Genomic DNA, 23,651 nt, shown 5'->3' with positions numbered 1-23,651 from the left:
CCTCCTACTCCTCTGCTGTTTCATGTTTCGTATCTATCTCTCCGTGATAAAGGATAGATAATCTATCTCTTTCATTAGACCTGAGTTTGGGTTCTTGGCTGACACTGATCCTGGACCGTATGTGCGTGTGCGTGTGCGTGTGCGTGGGGTGGGGTGGGGGCGGGTGGAGGGGGGATTACAGTGCGGACCACAGGATTACAGTGGGTCAGGGGGGACAGACACACAGAGAGAACGTAAATAAGAAGATTGTGTCCTCCCGCAAGTCAAATCCTCTTGCATCACGGTCGGTCATACATGTGCCACCTTACTCTCATGTTTCCTCGGCTTGTCACGCAAGATAAAGACCATTAATATCACCCCGGGCTTTTATTTAAAGGACCGCAAAAATGTACTTTCACTTACTTAGTGTCTGGCCGTGTAAAGAGATATTAATGGTATTTTCCATTTAGATAGAGGAGTTATAAAAAAATGGCACAAAAAAGAGAGAGCTTGGGAATATTATGCAGCAGAAGTGCAGCAGGTCAGGCGTCAACACATGAACTTGTGTGATTATTTTTGTTTGCGAAAAATCTCGTCGTTTTTCAATTAATTCTTTAATCTTTCAGCCTGAAAAAAATGTCAGAAACTAGTAAAACCTTTCCATCAAGTTCTACACTGTAAAACATCCTGCAGGAAATTTTGTGGGATCAATTCATCTTTTCCTGTTATGTTCTTTCCACTGACGGCCACCACGGTTTGTCTCTAATAGACTCCCATTCAAAAAATGTCCAACACGTCGTCTTTAAGGTGTCATTCGCTAAATTCACTCTTTCTGACAAGTGTTCTGAAAATGAGAATTATTTAGATATTAGGCCTCAAAGAGAGGCATGTGTGAGGGCTTGCCTGGTTTGATTGACATGCCTGGGGTGCAATCAGGTGGGCACTGTAGGTGGGCGGGGCATAATGTCCTCAGGTTCTCAATTAGATCTACCCCTTTGCTCCTCCCCTTTTTGTGCAAATATGGCAACTTCTGGCTCCAAAACACTAAAATGGCAACTGCCAGACTGGAGGCCTCAAAACGGCAGCTCATAACGGTAGTTTATAACTGCCTGGACACTTGTAGTTTGTGGTGAACTTCAGCTTGGTTTGTACTGATAGTAGTTGAGCTTGTCGTTAGCTTCCTTGGTGTCGCCATGTGTGACTGCATGTGGAAGTTATCCAAAATGTCATTATTTATCTTACCGCTCATTTAACATCAATATTTTAAAAAATTGTTTTAAGTTAATTGAGCTTGAAATATCTACTTTTCATTTTCAGACCACTTCAGAACTTATAAACAGGAAGTCTTCTGACTTCATGAGGAGTTAAACAAGTGCTTGTTAAATTCAAGAATATTAGCAGACTTCCCAGCATGCTGTTCCCACCTGTGAAACCTCATCTGTTTTGCATTTTAAAGAAAATATATATTATGGAATTTTTATCATTGTTTCTTCTTCGTGAAATCTTTTGAATTCAGTCACTTTACTCACTCTGGGAAAATGTAAATGGAATCAGACCCGTCTGTAATCGTCTTGTTTTAGGAACTGGGTGCATGTCAGACATGTTTTCTTTTGGCTCAGTCAAAAGGCCCGCATGTGTATTAAACATATCTCAAAACCACATAAATCAAATTTGTATTAACGAGGTGAACTGTTCCCTTTTTAAAAAGGAAAACATCTGAAATGTTTTTGCATGTTTAAAGTGTCGTTGCTGCCAGCTAATAGAGACAAATATCAAATTTCATCTCCTGGTTATTTGACTCACTTTCAAGCTTTCATATCAGAGCAGCAAGAACTAAATCTGAACATTTAAAACTGTTTGCTTTGACTGGAAAACCCCAGGCTTTTATTGGCTCCGAGGGAGAGCTTCTGATTGTGGGAGAGAGGGAATGAGGGAGTGATAAAGAGGCAGAGGCATCGAGCTGAAGGCCCCCCCCCGTATACCTTTCTCCGAGTTATAGCAATGAATAATTAATGCGGCCGGGCTGCACGCTGGGAGCTGCTGACGGCGCTGAGTGGGTCAGTGGAGGGAGGAAGAAGAAGAAGATGCTCTGCTTTTACTTCCATCCGCCCCGAGAGAAACCTGCCACTGCTGAATAATTTACACCAGCTCTGAAGTCCCAGCTCACACACACACACACACACACACACACACACACACACACACACTGAACCTCTGTGTGTGACCTCTGTGAAACCAAAGTCACGCCCAAATCCAGTGGATGTCCTGGAGATGGGACGACTCTTACATCTCTTGCAAGTTAATGTGGGACATTTTCAGGAGGGAAAGTTTGAGTTTCTGCGGGTGCCGCTGATGTGGCACAAATTAATCCGTTACTGGCTTCCTTTATTTTGTTTGCAGGAGTTGCAATCAAAGCTGCTGAGATATTAACCCTAAAATCCTTACTCTAGAGGTGATGATATTGTAAGACTGGCTTAGAATACTGTATTCCTCACAACCGGGGACATCGCTTAAATTTTGAGATACTTATTCCTCGAAGGGACTTTAAAACTTTACCAGTTTATAATTCTTATACAAATATTTATTAGTGGCAGATCAACACACATTTGGCACGTTACTTTATATTTACAGCGGCAGGATGGTGTGTGTGTGTGTGTGTGTGTGTGTGTGTGTGTGTGTGTGTGTGTGTGTGTGTGTGTGTGTGTGTGTGTGTGTGTGTGTGTGTGTGTGTGGGATTGACTCAAAAATAAACTAGAGTGCCCAGCAGTGCTCCTACAGTCTATAGATGGAAATTAGGTTTTAGGTTTTTATACCTTAATTAATTAATTAGTTAATTAATTAATTAATTAATTAATTAAGGTATAAAGAGTTTTCCTTAGCCTTAGCCTGAGAACGGCAGTTTACAAACTGATGGGTGACGTCATGGTTGATTGCTACGTGCTTGAAATGTGTGTGTAATTGCAACCCGTCTTTAAATGTAACATACATTGTAAAAAAAAAAAAAAAAAAAAAAAAATGTTTTAATTCGCAGTACATGCATTGTCCAAGCAATAAGATGCGTCTTGTGCTCGTGTTATTTTTTTGTTTTTTGGCTTAAGTTTCCTGTTAAGATGTTCAGTCACTGTTAAGACATCTGCAATAGTGAGCACCAAATCCACATGTATTTTGAGGAAAATGTAACAAAAAAGATTTATTTTCTTACAAATGTTCACCTGTCTGCTGTCTAGTACTCTTCTCGTGGAAAAAACAAAACAAACATTTTCTAGTTAAATAAAGGATAAAACGAAAGTGTCTCTCGTTGAACTCGGAAGAAAGTTTCTAGTTCAATGCCATCACCTCCTTCTCAATATAAAATACTCCTACATCAAGCTACCTTTCAGTTTTGCACAGTGATATAAAAACAGGATTTTTGTTGTTGTTGTGACTGACATCTTACGTCACCTCACTGTTTATTCCATCTCTGAAAATGACACATTACTTTACAAAGTCACCTGAAACTGTTTCAATTCACTGATAAGAAAAATAAATTGGTACATTAAAGAGGACACTGATTGAGGACATTTTAGGACACAAATAGCTGTTGATCCAAAGTGATTATCGCGTCTTTGACAGATAAGTCACTGTTTTAATTATAAATAAAACGGTGAGCCTGTAAAACTCAGAGGGTCGTCTGAAAAACACCTGTTGCAAATCAAACCTAATTTCAGTAGAAAAATACTGACAGATTCGTCGATATAAATTTGTATTTTTTTTGTCCGGCCAAAACGGCATTGACGAATAGTTCAGGCAGCCTTTTCTGAAGTCTACTGTGTTAAGCTGTGAATGTGTATTAAAGCACCTTTTTAAATGAAGCTGCATTTGAATATTTGCTCTGACATTTGACAGTGATTCGGAAAACAAAATAAAACCAAAACAGCCACGCCTTCCTCTCCGGCTCTGATGAATAATACAGCGGTGGCTGTCTGGCCGTCTCTGTCAGATTGTTTACAGCTTTTCGCCCTCATGTCCCCACATCTCTGTGCGTTTGATTAAACAGATGAGATGAGCCTCCTCGTTTGCTCTCTTTGCCAATTGAGTTTTGTTGCCGATGTCTGAGGACTGGGCTCACAGTTTTAAAGGTACAGGATTGAACATTAAACTCTTTGGCTCCACTTTTCATTGCATTTGCTCATCTTCACACATTTCAGATTAAAAAAAAAAAAAAGTTGATTTCTCAAGGTTCGCTTATTTGTCTTTTTTTTTCTGGCGCTTCCAACCGTCTCCTTCACCTGATGGAGTTTGCAGAGTTGTCATGGAAACACCAGTAATATTTACTGAAGACTTCTTTTTATATTCTTCTTTTATGAAACTGCTGCTTTCAAGGTCAAGAACTTGAACTTTCACACTCAAATGCTACTACCGTCTAATACGGTGTGCTTCGTGAGGGTTTATAAGTTAATCAATCATTTGCTTATTGTATATAGATCAGGACGTTTTAGTTTTGAAACTTTTTTCATCAGCAGAAGAAAACAAATGACTTCTTCACCTCTTGCCAAACTCCAATTAAAAATGTATTTCTGATCAATAAATATTTATAAATCCTTTATTAACATTTAATAAACCAAACGTTGCAACTTGGGGCACTTTTTGTTAAATATTTTACCAACATTTTTCAGAACACATTAATGTTGGGGTCTTTTTTTCACTGTTCAAATCTATTCCAATCAAAGTGACCTGCTGTTCTGTGTGTACAGTCTGATAAGAATAAAAGACACATTTTAATCAAGTTTACTAAACAGCCTCCGTTCTCCGTGCGTCCCGCTGGCAGCATTAACCTTTCCGAGGGCTCCACGCTGCTTCGTTCGGCGTGCAATCTGTCAGAAATTGGGCCCTAAATTGCACATGCCTGCAGCTGTGGGCGAAGGCCTCAAACAGACAATGAGCGACACAATGGGCCTGGCTGTGCCATTAGCGGGGAGGTTGTCATGCCAACGATACAAAAAGCCTCGCGCTCGGCGCGGGCAAAAAGCTTTTTGGCCCCGAGGAGATTTCATAGTGAGCGAGAGATTTGCTTGGAGGCCCTTCCCTTTGCCTCAGTGTTACGTCATTATTCATCCCGGGGTTCCCGTCGAGGCCCGCGCACCAGAGCGGTGGCAGCTACTAGTGTGTTCAAGCTGGGGAGGCAGCGTGGCAGTGGCTGGCTGGCAAGTTTTCTTTTTGGGGAGGGGGGGGTTTAGCTCCACAAGCAATGCACTATTGTAGGAATAGACAGACAACTCCTTTGTGTGAAGGAGTGTGACGACCGTTTGAACCCTGAACCAAACCAGCGGGGCCGTCGCTCAGGCTGGCGAAGAATCAGAAGCAATATGTCGAGCAAAGATAACATTTTACAGAAAACCAGCCCTCAACATGAGATGAAGAGGAACACCGACAGAATAAATAAGCTGTTGTAAAATGAACGACTCTACAATCTCAAAATATTATACTTCAAAGTAAAAGTGTCGTGACGTTCCCTGCTGGTTTGTGAACTGCCGTTTGCGAAGTCTCTACGCTGACATTTTGTCTGTCGCCCTTTCAGAGAAAGAAATGACCATATTTGGATGAGAGGGTGGAGCTAACTGAGAAAAATTGACATTATGCCCCGCCCACCTATACTCAAAACTTGACATGACAATCAAACCAGACACTTCCCCAAACATACCTCTCTTTGAGGCCTAATATCTAATCGATAATGTGATTATTTTCTGAAGAACCACCAGAACTCTGATCAGAAGGAGTGAATATAGTGAATGACACCACAATGGAAAAGGTTCGTCCAGTAAACAAACGTTCTCTTAACTCCACACAGTTGGACATTGTAGTCTTCAGGTCCAACTGTTGCTAACAGAAGTAGCATAACTCGAAACACTTTATCAGATTGGGAGGTTTCTTTCAATTATTTGCACATGTAATAATACTCCTGCAACACCTGTACAAACACGTTATGTGTAACAATTAGATATTTTTTTTATTTTTTATTTTAAAGCATCACATGCCAAGCATGTTGTTTTACCATTTAACATTTACGTTGTATTTTATTCATGAACCCTTTAAAATCTTAAACTGATCACTAGTTGCTATTACAGTTAGATAGATTTTGGTGAATAAAAGGAATAATATTTGTCTTTAATGTCACAGAAAATGGAAATACTGAAGTAAAAGTTTCTTTAAAATGTTACTTTTTTTGTGTTACTTCAGAAAAAGGTACTTACTTGACACATTTTCTGAACCTTCTGTCTGAAAGCTTTCTAACTGCATCGAACAGGCGTTCAGTCGACCCTCCGTCAGGTTATCTGAATGCCTCCTCCTCAACGTACACTTTGAAATGAAAAATGTACCAACGGGCTTCGAGTTCAGTTGGACCATCTGTCTTTTGAAGAAACAAAAACAAAAAGACGCCATTCATTCGGCGCCTCCTTGATTCTTCTTTTGTCTGTGTAATTTGCTTTGGATGTGCCCAGTCTTCCTCATGGCGCAAACACACACACACAACACAACACACACACACACACACACACACACACACACACACACACACACACACACACACACACACACACACACACACACACACACACTGCTCACATCTTTGTGTCTCTCGCAGCAGGCCTCTGTCTCTACACACGGCTCGGACGTATAACGATGAAGCCTTCGGGTCACACAGCATCTCGGGAAGAGTGAGTCTCTGTCTGAGTCGCGGTGCCACAACAACAATAACAACAATGACGGAGGATTCGGGGCCGTTATCCTCAGAGTTACATAATATTTGGATAAAAGCATGCACATTTTAAAAGTTAAAATACATTTACAATTTTCCATATGTTCTGTGTTTTTGTTCAGTTACTTTCACTTTTATTTTTTGCATGTTTTTGTTGTTGTTTTTTTGTCACTTGGGAGGACATTTCAGTAGAACAGTCAAATTTACAAAGCAATGAATTAAATGTCAGTCGGAAAAAAAAAATGCATACAATACAAACCTTTGAGAAGGAAGTAACCCTCATTTCTATTTTTCTGTTATCTAGAGACAGATGGTGCTCAGGGCAGCGCAGACATCACAACATTGCAAAACACCCCCAAAAAAACTCCATGTTTTAGATGCAGGAGAGGTTTATTAATAATTCATTAATAATTCAGTCGCTGTCGTTTGGAGGTCGGCGTGCTGCTGCCTGTTAGGCCGACTGTCACTCTGTCAGACTGCTCTGTCAGCACCATCCAGATCCTCCTCTCAGCTTTTAAAGGCGCAGTTTGTGAAATTTAATCTCCTTAAATCGGTTAGGAACACAAAACGGCTGCGTGTGTGAGACTGATGCATGAGGACGGTATTTGATTGTAACAAACACAACAATGATCTGAAATCTGTGTTCTTCTGCTTTCTGAGAGAAAGATGCTGACCTGTTTTTGATTACATGCTGTTATCTTTTGACATTAGACACGATGGTCCTGAATCTAAAAGGATGCTGCAGTCTTATCATCGTCGTGGTTTAAATTTTTGATACTCGATTGTGGTTGGTTTGTCATTTTAGATTTTTCTCGTCTCTTTAACAACTTTTCAAGACTAAAATTCAGAAAGTGAAGAATGGATTTCATACTTTTCGGCATTAAAGTGGGCAAATATCATGATACTGCACACCGAACCAACCACAGGCCTGAAAGTGATCCAGTTTGGGTCAAAATAGCACAAACAGAACTTTTTGGATTAGGTGTCGCAGTGTTAGTGTAGTCTTGTTTTAATAATTTTTTTTTCAATTATGCCTTCAGGCCATAAAGTCTCAAGCAGTGGCATTATGTTTTCAGGTAGTCTCTCCGTCCTATGCTTGAGAACGCAATATTTTGCTTTGAGGGAATTTCTTCAAAACTTTTAGAAACGTCCACCTCGTGGCAAAGATGAACTATGTTTTTGGAATGTATAGCTTCTTTGCAGCAACATACATATTTGAAGAATTGTGTGCTGTCAATCATCCCGTATAAACATCCCTTCAAAGTCTTCAGTTTAATATATTATTACTGCAACTTGACCGGTTGCAGTCAACATATTCGGCCTGGTGTTGACAGATTGTCGATCGTGATGACAGACGGGTTGCATGCGTGCTTACATTTCTTTATATTATTGAGGATTCTCAGAAATTGTTTGTTTTTATTAGTTTAAGAAATCACGAGGTTGACTAAATGTGTAAAAACCTGGAGCGCCTGCTGCGGGTTACAAAACATCTGCAGACTGCTGCTGGGACCGGAGGGAGAAGGAAAAGGAGGGTGGGTTTGGGGGGGGAGTCGAAGGAGTGGTGGTGGAGGAGGAGAGGTTGTCATGGTAACCACTCCTCCTTTTGCTGTGGGTGATGATGTAACATTGCTCGTTACCCCCCCCCCCCTCCCTCCCTCCCTCCCTCCTCCTCCCAAAACCCACCAACCCCCCACACCGACCTGCACGCTCGCCACATCGCCTGCGTGCGTGTGACACGGGAGTGACGGTGGAGGAGACTAACGAGCGAGAGACATGCATGACCCGACATCAGCAGGGAGAGAAGGGAGCAGCCCCGCTGTGCTACTTTTATAACAACCTGCTGCGATCTAATCTCTTAAAAAAAAAAAAAAAAAAAAAACCTGATTACTAAACCTTTTCTGTCCTTTTCAAGACAACTGATGCTTGTAGTTTCAAAAGAATCCCCTGCTCCTCAGATAAAACGGCACCCTCTTTTCTTTTTGGTCTCCCGTAATCGCTGCTCCCCGCTGCACAGATCACATCATCAAAGCTGTGGGAGTCTGTGTGCTCCGTGCATCACCAGACCACAAAAGGTGGAAAGCCTCAGCAGCAGCTTGCAGAGCGTGATTCCTGCCACATGAGGGCGGCGATCAGCTGCTGTGCTCGAAGGAGAAAGCACAAAAGACGGATAAAAGACTTTATTCTCGGAGCATAGAAACGTATCACAGATTTAAAATATACACGGGTGGAAAAGAAGCTGTACAAAGTTGATTTTTCTACTTCAAGATTCAAAAAGAGAAGAAATGTTAACTTCTTTCTTGAACAATATGAGACATAAAAGGCTTTTACAAGAACTGTGTGTGACATTTTGGCCCGAACACAAACAAACCAGCAGCCCCGTATCAATACATCTGCCTCTGACATTTCAGTTATGTTTTTATGTTTTCCTCCACACACACACACACAAAAAAAAAAAAAAAAGAATCCAAACGACTCAATGTCAGCTGTATAATTTTCTGATCCCGGCCCCGTCATTCAATCCCAAAGAGTGCACACAAATGCTCAGATGCTGGTCCAGAACCAGCAGTTTGTGATTGGCTTTATCTGTATTGTTGCATAGTTAGAGGAAAGTTAAAGATCGAGGTGTTTGTTCAGGCTGCAGCTTCACATCTCTGGCTGAACAGCACCTCCACCACTTTGGGGTCGGCCAGCGTGGAGAGGTCGCCCAGGTCCTTCTCGTTGCGGGCGATCTGCCGGAGGATTCGCCTCATGATCTTCCCTGAAGAGGAAGAGGAGGCAGGTGTTAGTGACGAGGAGGGCAGAGGAAGGGGACGCCGGGTTAAATAGGTGTTAAGTCGTTACCTGAGCGAGTTTTCGGGAGCGCTGGGGCGTTTTGAATAAAATCTGGCGTGGCGATTGGTCCAATTTTCTCCCTCACTAAGAGGAGAGGACAGAAATCAGTGCAGAATAACGTTTGTCTGGGCTGAAATCCAAAGATAACTTCTTTACATAACTTTACATATTTCACCGACAAAAAAAAAACTGGCTGCTTCCATACAAAGATGATTAAAGGGGCATGTCCTTTTGTGAATGATGGGGAGCTTCTAGCTTTATTTTTCATAGCTGTGTGTGTGTGTGTGTAGAGTTATACACAAATCATTCACATTATAAATATAGTATGATATTACAGAACTGTGGCTGTAATAGCAAAACCTGAATCTATTTGATCTCATTGTTGAAGTATTAAATGGGTAGCAGAAAGTTAAAAAAATAAAATAAAAGGAAGATATAAGATCAAACAAAACATTAAAAGACTTTAAAGAAAATCCAAGTGCCCTATTTATCCCACGTGTCTTTTAGCTGCATTGAATTCTGGTCTATTGAAGCATCTGCAGTTGATGATAATGTTTTCTCTTCTCTGAGTTTTATTTTCTGATAAAGTTGAATATCGGTGCAAAAAGTTTTTAAAAAGCCAATGTTTTAGGATCCATGTTCATAGCACACAATGGTTCATCTTAGAGGTACGTTGCTGAGTTGTTGCTCCCCTCTAAGCCCGAGTGAGTCCCGGCTCAGGACTGAAGGTGGCCCGGCTTTTACCGCCCACGCCTCTCGGCCCTCAAACTCCCTGCCGGAGGATCGGAGGCTCACAGGATCAGTGACGCTCGCCGTGTGATAGTTTGACTCTGAGGACAATCGGTGTCCAGCTGATATGCTGATGTGTTGTGTTTTAAATCGTGTAAATATTGAAAACGAAAGCATTTTTACTTTTAAAGATGTGATGGCCCTTCATTCAACCAATGACTTTCTTGTACGCAAAGGTTTTCTGAAGCTTCTTTAATATAATGCTGCTCTATTATCTATTTTGGATTTTTCTATGAAAATAAGAACGTTTCCTGTCAGGCTGCATGATGAACTACAGACTTCACTCGAAGCTGTTTTTAACTGCGAGTCAACTGAGACACACAAACACAAAAATGTACAATTAAATTACACAGTGAAGAATCCTCAAAATAAGTCCTTTTTTTTTAAGTGGATTTTTCCTTTGAGCTCTGAAGCGTGGCAGCCTCACCCTTTCTCTTGAGCTCCTCCACCAGTGTGCGGTTGAACTCTCTGCTGTGTTTCAGGGTCACAAAGCAGTAGAGACACTCTCCCTTCACCTTGTGAGGTCGGCTCACCACGGCAGCCTCCGCCACAGCCGGGTGCTCCATCAGAGCCGCCTCCACCTCCGCTGTGCTCATCAAGTGGCCTGGAGGACAGAATAAAACCTCCAAAGTCATGAACGACAAAATGATGAATGAAGAGGAAAACTGACGACAGAAATGTGTTTGAGACGTTACATGCGGGACCATTTGATTTTATTCGTTTAAAATTATGTAACAGAATACAAATAACTCAGTTTGGTGTTGTTATAACTTTCTTTTTTTTTTGAGGTTTTGAGAGGCAGCAGACCTCCCAGCACAGTACCTGACACATTCAGCATGTCGTCTATCCTCCCTGTGATCCAGTAATAGCCGTCTTTATCCCGCCGGCAGCCTGAGAGGGAAGACAAAACAAGTTACATAACCCCCAAGAGAGTTTGTACAGCATCTTATGCTCTCCCTCAAGAGGCACTTTGCTACTTTAGTGAGAAATCAAGACGTAAACGGTGAGTCCTGAGCGACACGTATTATGAGTGATAGCGGGTGGAAGCTGATTTTTGTGTCTCACCGTCACCGGTCACATAAAAGCCCGGGAACTTCTTGAAGTAGGTGTTCTCAAAGCGTTCGTGGTTTCTGTACACGGTGCGCATTATTCCAGGCCAGGGCCTCCTGAACACCTGCAACAGAGGTGTTACTGCTACTACTGTCTGCTGCTGTTGATAATGATAAGCTTTATTTACTCTGCAAGTTTCAAAACAAAGTACTATACAAGAGTTAAGCACTACGATTAAATCAAATCATGCAAGTAAAAGGGATATATGTGAAAACGCGACAATTAAATAAAACTGTATATATATTAGCATTAAAAATCTGACAGTAAAAGTATAAAATAAGAAAAATGATGCCAGAAAGCAGGAGGAGATACAAAAATAATCAAACAGAAACGAACAAAAAGCAAAGATGTTTACGTACATTTAGATAATAAAACTGATGTTATAGTTGATGAATAAAAGTCGAAACTGCATTTTTCTTTTTCCTTTCCACTGCGTGTATATCTGTTGATCTGCATTAGCTAGCTGCTGCACACCGTTGGTCTTGCAGAGAAAAATGAGGTTGCGTTGAATTAAACCTCACCAGATAACCCTCCGCCTCGCCCTCCAGTTCCTCCCCGTGTTCGTTGAGGATGGTCGGCTCCACCCCGAAGAAGGGAAAGGTCTGAAATATGAATCAAGGACTTAATGCATCTCACAGCTGTAATCTTCAATTTTAAACCTCTTGTGTTACTGCAGTGATCTTTAAGCTAAACACAGAAAAGCAGGCAGTGTTTCCTGCTCTGATTTTGTTAAAAATATATATATATATATATTCTGTATGGAAATGTCAGTATGAAGGAGATGCCGTCACTCACAGCTGAGCCTGGTTTCAGCGGTGTAGCAGCAGGAAGTGGCGTCAAGACATGACCTCCCTGCAGAGATACAAGAAAAGAACATTATGTTTACTGGTAAAGTGAACGCCCTAAAGTCCAGAAAACGTTGTCTGAAACTTAATCCGACCTCCAACAAACCTCCTGAGTGTAGCATCGATTGTTAATTACCGTCTCTGTCTGCCAGAAAGTGTCGACCACGGGACATCTGCCCTGACCGACCGCCTCGTGGTACCACTGCCACGCCTCCGGATTGATGGGCTCGCCCACCGTACCCAGAATCCTCAGGCTGGAGAGGTCGTACCTGACAAATCAAAGATGACACGGCTCACGTGTGCACCACTATGTGGTACTCATCATTGTTCAAGGGAAAGGTGGGCTGCAAAGGCATGAAGTCAACATGTTTGCTTTGCTTCCGTCACATCACTATTTATCAACATTTTCTCTGCTTCACAAATGATCTTAAGATGTAAGCGAAGCGATGAAGGTCTTTTGAAAATCAAAGGTGGATATTTTCATACACAAAGGCAGGAAAATCATAAACTCCTCCTGAAGCTTCTGGATTAACATTGTCCAAATATTATATATTTCTCTGAGCTGCAAGATGCATTCACTCACTTCTGCAGCGGTTCACGCCCGTACTTCATTAGTAGGCGGATGGCTGTAGGAGCCGTGTAGAACTTGTTCACTTTGTACTTCTCGATCACTTCCCAGAACCGGCCGACGTGAGGGTGAACAGGGATACCTTCAAACTAGGATAACACACACATGTACACACACACACACACACACACACACACACACACACACACACACACGCACACACACACACACACAAACGGGGGTGAATCGGGGGACAATAATGCTCCTTAAATGTTGTTTCCTCGCGACACACCGTGCTGATTTGACTCACCAGGACACTCGTGGCACCGTTAGCGAGGGGGCCGTAGGTGATGTAGGAGTGGCCGGTGATCCAGCCGATGTCGGCCGTGCACCAGTACACGTCGTCATGGTGATGGTCGAAAACATATTTGAAGGTCAGCGACGTGTAGAGCAGATAGCCGGCGACGGTGTGGAGAACACCCTGTGCCGCACACAGAGGAGGAGGAGGGGGGGGAATGAGGGGTGAAGAGATTATCGGTCGGCACAGGACGCAGACAGAAAAATACGGGGCAGAAGAGACATGCGTGTGTTTTTATTACTCATATTGTGGGCACATGAATATTTCATTTTGTAGGACTTGATATCCTCTTAGGGACAAAAAGTTCCAACAATCTAACTCATTAATTTTCATGGAGATGTTAGGTTTATGCCCTTTTAAGTGATGAGATCATGTCGGAGAGATTATTTCATATTATTTGATGCTCTGAGTGCTGTGGTTTGTACAATAACACACCCAAATATAAAAATACAAATGCAATTATAGTGCTTGCAGAGGACGGATAACTTTCTAGGATTTCACTTGTGCCCTTTAGCTAAACCATTAATTATTCCTATTCCACAGCAGATTTTGTAAAAACCAGCACACTTAATGTCATTACAGGCTTATCAGAATAGAAAATAGACGCTGCGATTTGTTGAAAAGATAAAAGTTTCCTAGAGAATTTACGAGCCAAAACGCAAACATTGTTTTTTTGGGGGTTTTTTTCCCTCTGTCCTTGTGTTTCTGCCATAAAACTCATCTCTATGTGGACCTGCGTCTCACCTTGGGTTTACCAGTGGAGCCGCTGGTGTAGAGGATGAAGAGCGGGTCCTCAGCGTCCAGCCACTCGGGCTCGCACTCGTCAGGAGAGTCTCTCATCGCCTCATCCCACCACACATCGCACTCAGAGTCCCAGGGGGTCTGAACGCAAGCAGAGCAACAGGACATAAGCCTCGTCATCACATCTGCTCACATCGTGTGCCAAATGCACCGGCAGCAACGCAACATGCCAATTTCAAGTGTAAATCACCGCCCTTTGGAGACATATTCTGGATATTTGGGGAAAACTGTTTTTTTTGGTGATCCACTGAAAAAGTTTAAAACAAGATTAAAAAAAAGCTCAAGTGTTTATCTTAGTTTGTGAAATATAGGAGACACAAGGGACTGCAGTGATTTCAATAGAGTTCATGACATAAATCAATGAACAGTATCAGCCCCCCAAAAAGAGCCAACTCAAATGACTTCTAACCTGCAGTGTTTTTGCAAAGACATAAAAGGGAGCTTCATTTAAACATGCAATGATATTATGTCATACATGTTGCCCTAATTAATTTTGTACCTTAGCTGCTGTTGTTTTCCTATTTTATGACAATGCACTTTTAGAAAGTCCAGTATTTTTCGAATTACTTATGTAACATGAAAAGCTGCAGAACTTTACACAACCATTGTGAAACCTGAGAAAACATTTAAAATGCCTGAATTAAAACAAATCAAACCAACAAATGAAGTGACGTATAACACACAGCGTTATATGTGGTTAAAGTGAAGAAGCAAATTGTACCTACATTTTTTTTTATTTGATTTAAGTGTGACATGAAAAATGTATATTATAATGGAAAACAATTTACTCAAGAAAAGCCAAATCATTGTCCTTAAACATAGACTCACTTTATTTATGATCTAACATTAAAAAAAAAAAAAATCCCTCAGGGATTAATAAAGTACCTATCTACCTACCTACCTACCTACCTGTAATTTGTTGCATGCAGCTCCACTTTTCGTCCTCAGTGCATGGTGCTTGACGATGAGGCATTTGGTGACACTGGATGATGCTCTGTGAGGAAATAAAATAAAAGGTCTGAGAGGTAGTAAAGGCATAAAGTCGTTGTTTAATGGATATTGAGTGCGTGAGTTGCTCTTCTTTCAAATAATTTAAGGCGTTTGGATCATTTCTTTGCATTAGTATGTTTTATTCCTATTCCTTTTCCCATTAATCTTACATTTTATGAGAATAATTTCAATTATTTTATCCTATATCATCTTTTTTTTTTTTAATGTTTCTCAAATACAGTTTTTAATTATATATATTTTTCATCTGTATATCAGTAGCAGTAGTATGACTGCATAAGTCAAATATGGAGAAAATCAATGATGTTATTGACCAAAGAAATACATAAAATGACAAAAGTCATATAAAACTTGTAATGTTTAACAAACAATTTCACTGTATCTATTTCTTTTCAAATGATACCCCCTAACACACATGCATATCTGTACCCCTGATACTTTTCCCTCCCTCCTCCCAAAGATAACCCTTCCCAGCAAGCTCACATCCCTCCCTGGCTCCCGTTGCCCGGGAGACGAGCAGTTTGGGCTTCCCTGATGAATCTAAGTGCTCCATGTTTCCCGGCAACCTCGTAATGTAAAAGCCCAGCAGTGTGTTCTTTCAACATCTCTGATAACAGCTGTTTGCACTGTTTTTGTGCGCGCGCATGCGTGTGTGTGTGTGTGTGTGTGTGTGTGTGTGTGTGTGTGTGTGTGTGTGTGTGTGTGTGTGTGTGTGTGTGTGTGCGCGCGTGCGCGTGTGTGTGTGTCTCCAGTGACTCATATTCCATTACCAGCAGCAGCTCGTGTAAATACGGGCGGCTGCTGACAATTGTGAAACTGTTGGCCTTTTATTCACAACGTACTTATCCCTGCACTTCTGCAGAGCCTCGTCTGCGATCTGCTTCAAGTTGATCAGCTTCTCTCCTCTGTAAACCCCATCTGTATGTTACAAAAAGGATAGAAGGGGCACACAGGGAGGTACAGGTGGATGGAGAGACATGGGATGGGGTATCTCTACAGCCGCTGGTGCTACAACACATCACATCCTGGGGCTGCTGTGTTGAAACAGTGTGGTAAAATGCTTGGCTGCTGGCCCTACCTGCGGTCACCAGAACGTTGCTCTGGGCATCCACAATCCTCTCATACAGAGACTCAGAGGAGAAACCTGCAAACTGAAAAGAGAGGAAAATTATGGAAGGAGTTATAGCACTCATTTTAAAGGATTTATAACAGTTAGGATTTACTGAGATCTTGTCTCGTTGCTTAAAAGAGGTCTGAGACACATGCAGGTTTTTCTGGTTTCCCTTTTTTTTGTCTTTTTTTACATCCATGAAATGGTTTAGATGATATTACTTACAACAAAAGGTGGCTAATAAATAAAAAAAATTGTATCCACTTGGAGACAGCATAAAAGAGTTCAAAACAAAAAATCCTTTCCAAGGTGAACCATATTTATAACATCCAGCAGACATGGAGCAGCATGAGCATTTATTGGGAGCCATGTTTCTGGCCATCTGATGTGCTGTGTTCCAAATAACATACTTCCCTTAGTACACTAACAAATAGTGATTTTACTTGTTCGGACTAGTACTTGTATAGAGCAGCAATTTTGACAGAGTAGCATTATTTCAAATTGCACACTATTGTTCTGCACTGACTGGAAATGACCTCAGCATGTGAACACATCACCCGTCAAAATATCTGGAGCTTTAATTATTTTACCCAGAATTGATCATGTTTTTGTGTCCTCTGTTTAACACACTCAATAAACACTGATTCTTCCGTCCAGCAGCAGCAGTGAAAAGGAAACACTTTGGTTCAGTGTTCAGGAACAGTGGCAGCTTTAAAAAATTAAGTGAATTATGCTTTTGAAATGTTTAAGTTTGAGTCAGAGGCCGCTGGGCTTTGACCCAACTAGCGTATGCTGCTTCAACCATAACGAGCCAGAATATTTAAGGCTGGTAGATAAAAGTATGCATCTCTGTTCGCAATCCGAGCTGTGGTGTCTTTGATATGACTGTTAAAAATGCAGCAGACACTGGGGTGCACGTTATTCCCTCTCAACACCATTCATAGATGAGGAACCTTGTTTAATCGTAACGAACCAGACGTCCATTAGTTGCTCTTTTATATGATTGCCATTGCTGCGTCCCCGGCCAGATGCTTGTTTTCCTGGCCAAGGTTAATAGTTCACAGAGCATAAAGTTTCAGTGTTGATGACAGCATTATAAATCAGGTCACTGAGGACTCAGCAAAATGTCACGGCGTGAGTGGCGTTGGCCGTCTAGCCCGGCTCCATCTATGATTGAATTGTATGCCAAGTTAATTCATGATTAATATTAACAGTCACATGAGAACCCAACTGGCTGGCTCTTTACCGAAGATCGTCATGTTCCTGAGTTGCATAATATAATAAAAACTCAAAGTTAGGAAATACAAACAATGACAAAGCACAAGACAAGGTCGCTTACACTCACAGTCTGCCAACAACAGGCCATAAAAACAACCTCCAGCCGGGAGATATATTTAACAGGGCTGCTAACCTTTGCGTGGAAGGGGAAGGTTAAATATCTAAAATAGTGTTGGCTTGCTTGCCAAATTGCTGCCTTCCCGAACTGGAAACAGCCAGCAAATATCTGACCCATATACTGAGTGCAGGTGCTGTCAGTGCAGCGTTCACACACAAGACAGCTGCTAACTACTGGAGCTGGGCAGTCGGCCCTGACAGAAGCAAGAGGGCAGAACCTGCCCTCTCGCTGAACCAGCTAGTGTTTTCTTGTGGAAATGAGGTCAGAGCAGAAAACGTTGACAAACTACATGTTGATTGTCTGCAAAATGAGAAAAAAAATTAGGGCGACATTTCTGCCACACAGATGAGAACTCATCAGATATGGGTCAAACAGTTCTAGACAATGATGCGGATGACTCTTGTGGTGATTCTCAATGTGTTGTTCTTGTTTTATTCATGCACCTTGTGAGAACTTGGTACATGAAAATTTAAATTTATGAGCTTGATTTTTTTTTTTTTTTTTTTGCCCTATTTCATCTTTTCCAATGTTTCTCAACTACAATTTTTTTTTTTATCACTAGCAGTAGATGATTGCACAAGTGAAATATGGAGAAAATCAACAATGTTATTGAGAAGAACATAATATGAGATTAGGTCACTAGTAGCTCGGGTTAAGGTTACGTAATTTTAGGTGAAGTGTTTGGGAAAAAACGAAAATGTAGATTGATTTTTCACATAAGGCTGATAAAGTAAAAAAAAATTTTTTTTTTACAAATTTTAACAATTAAAAAATAAGTATTTCTTTTTATATTCTATGCTATAGTTGTTTTGGACAAAAAAAAAGTAAACTGTTAATCCTGTTAAGATTGTGAATCAATAACAGAATCAGATTTATTGGCCAGGTGTGTTTACACATACAAGAAATTTTAATCTGATGGTAACTTTCTCACAATGTACTCACACACACACACAAAAAAGGACAGAAATAGATATATAGATATATACAGCTAAAAGTGGTGCAATTGTGCATAGTGCACATATTGGGTGCTTCATCAGCACTTACCACAATAGAGTGAACAGCACCTATCCTGGCACAGGCCAGCATCGTGTAGACGAGCTCAGGGATCATGGGAAGGTAGATGGACACCCTGTCTCCCTTTTTGACGCCTTAATAAAAGAAACAAACACAAATGATTTAATATTTTTAGAAAGGTTAAATTTCAGAAGGAGATACGTCTGGTCAACGGCTCAGCTCCGGTCCAACAACGACAGGGATGCTGGATACGAGCCAGACAATGTACTGTATGTCTGCAACTAGGGCACCGACACACTTACACGTTGAGTTGTGACAAGCATTATTATCATGAGCTAAATGACAACGCTATTATTACACTGTTCATGGGCATATCCTTGACTTTTGATGACGCACTCTTGCACTTGATATATGAAAGATATAGATTGCTGTTTTGTGGGTTTATCACAGTCTGCGATACAGTCTATATGTATACCGTTAATAATCTATAAACGAAAACATTATTGACTTATTTGTGAATAAATAGAAGTCATAATTATTCCGTGTTGCTTTTCTCTGACTTCTGACTGTTAAATATAAATAGGAATGATTTAGTCACATCTGTGTTTGAGCTACTAAACAAGTAATGTTTAAGAAGAAATGCTAAAACGTTTAATAATCTGTAGCTCAATAAAGACTTCTGCTTCTCACCCATTTGCTTGAGCACATTAGCGCAGCGGCAGACATGGCTCAGCAGCTGGCGGTAGGTGATGGTCATGTGATGGTCAGGTGAGTTTCCCTCCCTGAGGAGACAATACACAAAATCAGAAATACATACATGTAAATCTGTTACTGGGTTGCAAAACCTATCTGAGCGTCTATGTCTATGTGTTGTTCACAAACTTCATGTTTTTCAAAGTACTTCCTCGGACAATATGAAGTTGTCCTGAGAGATCTGTGAGTTCACAGGGGAGATAACCTGTTCCTGTTTTCTGCTAGGTCTATATTAGGTTTGGATGCTTGTCAGGACAGTTATTTGGACAACCATGTGGCACTGTGATTGACAGATCAGCAGCCAGCGGGGCAGAAAATCCTTTGGTGCAGGACACAAGCCAAAAGACTGGAACAACCCAACATCAACCTTATCGCCAGATGGGGAAATGGTGAAATAAGTGATTGCAGTGATGAAACTCTGCAATCATAGATGCAACGTCTATTGATTAAATGACCTGCAGATCATTGACGATGTGATAGCGAATGCTAAATTCGTTAGAATGCTGTTTTATGAGAAATATCCCTCCGACTTGTCTTTACGGTTTACCTACTTCTTTGAGTCTTTTGGGAAACGTGTATCAGAGGAACCGTAAGTGTGGACTTCCTCAGGGGTCAATCATTGGTCCTCTTTAATTCAACATGTTTGCATGTTTCTATTTGCTGAAATTATATAATAACAGCAGTTTCTGTCAAGCGTTTGCACTCAAAGTTCCAAAGAGCCACTGATAAAGCGCATTGAGAAAATCAATGACTCAGCATGTAAACAATCCAGCATTGATTAAAGATGGTTTTATGTGCTATATAAGAATTTACAGCAGAACTTATTATCTGTTGCTGAAAATGAAAATCCAAGTGAGATATCTTGGCATCGTGAAATCAGGCCTAAGTTTTAACAGAGATAATAACGTAGTAGCTGGAGAAGCACTAACAAACAAGATAATACAACTAATCAATGCCTTTGACAGCTGATACTCGTTCAGAACAATGTTGCTTTAGGTCCAAAGAAAGAAGCTGAGCACGTTCCTGCACTTCTCAGCCTCTGCACTGTCTGTCAAAGGATTGGTTCCTTTAATGGTTTAGGACCAAAATACTTCTGAAGCTCTGAGGTCAACTGCCATTAAATCCAAACGGCTGTTTTTAGCTGCAAGGCTGCAGATACTGTTTTAGAAACACATTTTAGAATATCTAAGACTCCTCGCTTAATAGTAGTTAATTGTAAACCAAAGCTGAAAATAGAATGCATGTTCATACTGCTTTACTTTAACTTTGTTTTGTAAACTTTTCAGTCTTTTTAACCCCTCCCTTTTTTTTTTTTTTTTTTCTTTTTTTAGATTAATTTACTGGTCTGCACAATGGGAGATGTTTTGCTTTCCCTTGCCTAAATGGGTAAAGTAAGATCACGCTGAGATATATTTATTATGTCTGAAACTAACAGTTATAACAGATAATGCAAACCCATAAGAATATAACGTTGGCGCTAGCTTTAGCAATTCAAATCTGCCTTTTGCAGAAGATGATCATTTATTTTTTATCTAGTAATCCTTCAGTTAATATCAAATACCTAAATACATAATGGTTCTCTCACTTTCATTCACACACACAAAAAACATGTTGTTGAGTATATTTAAAATTCAAAGTATATCTTACTTGTATATAATGGTTGGAACATGAAATATAGTATGTAGTATATTAAACCAGATAATAAGAATTCTTTCATGTTAAAGCAATACTAATAAATTGAAATAGAAGCACAACGATGTACCTCTCTGCAGTAACAGTTATCTAAGCATTGTGGAAGGCTTTACTTTTATGTTGTTCCCTATTTATTGTTGGCTTGTTTGTTAAATGAGTGAAATCAGTTCAAAGTTAAAATGCAGACATCTGACATCTGGCATCACCCGTGGCTGCAAAAAAATAAATAGATGCTGTAACAAGTATGCAAACACATTTGATGATAAAACAGTTTGTTTTTTTATCTCCACCTGCCATTCAGTTTTGCAAATTATGTTTGGGTAAGGCTTCAACTAAAGTTATATAAGTGTTTAACTATGGTGTGGTCATCGGTAACGAGCACATCAACACAGCTGAAAGACTATATCCTGATATGGTGCCCTCAAAATGTCATGGAAAACACCTGAGCAGCTACATTACATAACAGAAGTATGTGGTGCAAACAGTGAGACACTCATATGGGTGATTTCCAGTTCCTTTGAACCTCCATGCAGCTGAGCTGGCAGAACAACTTTTTGTTGTTTGCTAAGCTAATTCAGTTGACACAGCAAATGCATGACACAATATGATGTCAAAACAAGATCAAGTATAACTTTTATGATGAATTGTGAATTATATGAATTATTGACAGTCAGTCAATGAGGTTTTACTGTAAGCAGCAAAAACCAGGAAGTTGAAAATAATTTTAATACTTTAGAAGAAACTCAAAAAGATCAAATATTCCACAATATAGCAACTAAATTGAGCTCTTATTGGAGTTTTCTTACTGGAAGATTCAAATAGAAACTGGCTTTTGTATTATAACAAGATACATTAAAAAAAAGTTGTTGGATTCAAATTGCATGAAATTTGGAGAAATTTAACAAAACGTCCTGGTAAATGTTCAGTATTGATTCCAACAGGAGGAGGATTGAAGCACTGACAGTGTGCTGCCTTCACTGAGGTTTGTTTTGGTGCACTGGAGTCGGCACAAGTGACAGAGCAAGTTATTACTGACTAGAATACCTGACACAACTCCAGCTGGTATTTCCCATCAAAGCCATTATTCCCTCTGGGGAGCATGTTGTTGCTTACCAGTAATAGGCAACCTTTTCACCGAGGTTTCCCTCCCTCACATGCCTGTCCAGGACGTTATAGCACATGTTGGTTTTGGCCCCTTCCATGCATTTGATATATATGTTTCCCTTTGTCACGTCAAAGTTGTACTGCAGCATCGATCCTGTTGCTGGCTTTTTCCAAAAGAACTCATCAGCAATCTCCTTCCAGAAAGCTTAAACAAAGTGATAGTTGTTGTCAGCGTTGCAGGTTGCAGAGTGGGCAGAAGAGCACAGAGAGATACTGTACACAGACAAGCTAGGAGAGATGTGATTGCAAGGAAAATCTGCAAGCATTGCACTAAAAAATACAGACATGTCTGACCTACCTTCTGGATTCTCCATAGACTTCCTGTACAGTGCCAGATAAGAGTTAAAATCAGGCACATGAGCATCCCTCTGCAAGTCATTAGGAGGGTAGTACATTTTGTCCTGAGAGTCAGGGACAACCATCGTGGAAGGACAGATGCAGGCAGGCCTATATCATCTGAGGGCGAGTCAGAAAATGGGTTAATCTGCAGTCACTGCTGATCTGTCTGGATCCTCCAGGGTAAGGTAAGAACACTACAAGGCCTCCTGTGCTGAGGCAACACAATTCAGCAAGACCCACCCATAATCCCGATCTGCAGGCTCTCCTCAGTCTGCTTAGTGTCAGGGCAGCCAATCGGCTTAGAGGGAGCGGCACTCCCACTTTTTCATTGGATGAGCCCTGCCTGGTCTGCTGATCATATTATGTGTGGATTCAGGCATGCAGAAAGAGGTTTGATCTGAGAGGGAGGTTGATGGGTGCATTCAGAAAAAAATAAAACATAACAGAGGCAGGAATCAACAGTTGTTCACTTAGAGCCAGCAAACAAAATCCCTGTTCGTCAAGGTATTTCTACGATGGGATATTGTACTATAACTTTATTTACATATATTTTCATATTTCATAAGTTTTTATTAATTTAATGTGCATAATTTTTTTGTGATTGTTCTTTTGCGCAAGATTCTTGCACAACCCCTGCTTTACTTTAATTTTCTGACTGTAATAACATGACACCACAATTAGTGTAACACTTTTGGACCAGCTTTGTTTTGCATCTCACTACTTTAAAAAAAAAAAGTCCATGGTAATGATAAGAAAAATGTATTCACTTGAAAAAAAAAACTCCAAAATTAACCATAAGAAGGTATAAAAAAAAATAAAACACAAAATAATATTTGCCCTTTACAAATTGAATTAAATTATAATGCATCATATAATGTATCAGTCCTAGAAAAATGAACAATGCTATTTCTTGCGACTTTATAATGTTCACTGAAATATATCTATATTCTGACTGCACTGTGTTGATTTTATGTTAATTAGCATGTCGTTTTCAACTCTTGCAATTTCAATTTGATCCATAATTTACAGAGAAGGACCTTTTCGTGTAAAAGCTAAATTATTTCAGCTATCAGGCTATTATTACATTTCATAACTACACTATGTAAAAAAAAAAAAAAAAATTAAAAAATATAGATGAATTTACCAATATGGAATC

General features: G+C 40.4%; 1 protein-coding gene across 1 annotated transcript; it reads right to left on the bottom strand.

Moving 5' to 3' along the window:
- Positions 1-8,877: 8,877 nt before the first annotated feature.
- Positions 8,878-22,723, bottom strand: acss2l (acyl-CoA synthetase short chain family member 2 like). Its single transcript, XM_069692513.1, has 18 exons — positions 22,455-22,723; positions 22,106-22,301; positions 19,238-19,329; positions 18,578-18,681; positions 16,105-16,177; positions 15,869-15,944; positions 14,928-15,012; positions 13,962-14,099; positions 13,170-13,340; positions 12,875-13,008; positions 12,428-12,560; positions 12,242-12,298; positions 11,968-12,048; positions 11,402-11,510; positions 11,159-11,227; positions 10,764-10,940; positions 9,557-9,631; positions 8,878-9,473 (listed from the first exon to the last, which is right to left on the bottom strand). Exons 1-18 carry the CDS (start codon positions 22,576-22,578, stop codon positions 9,346-9,348), a joined length of 2,022 nt encoding a protein of 673 aa, XP_069548614.1. The 5' UTR covers positions 22,579-22,723; the 3' UTR covers positions 8,878-9,345.
- Positions 22,724-23,651: the final 928 nt, after the last annotated feature.

Source organism: Brachyistius frenatus, unplaced genomic scaffold (assembly GCF_029030835.1).
Source record: "Brachyistius frenatus isolate BFR_SWC_R1_liver_20210118 unplaced genomic scaffold, ASM2903083v1 Contig_12, whole genome shotgun sequence".
Taxonomy (NCBI): domain Eukaryota; kingdom Metazoa; phylum Chordata; class Actinopteri; family Embiotocidae; genus Brachyistius; species Brachyistius frenatus.
This window is presented reverse-complemented; position numbering and strand designations above follow the sequence as displayed.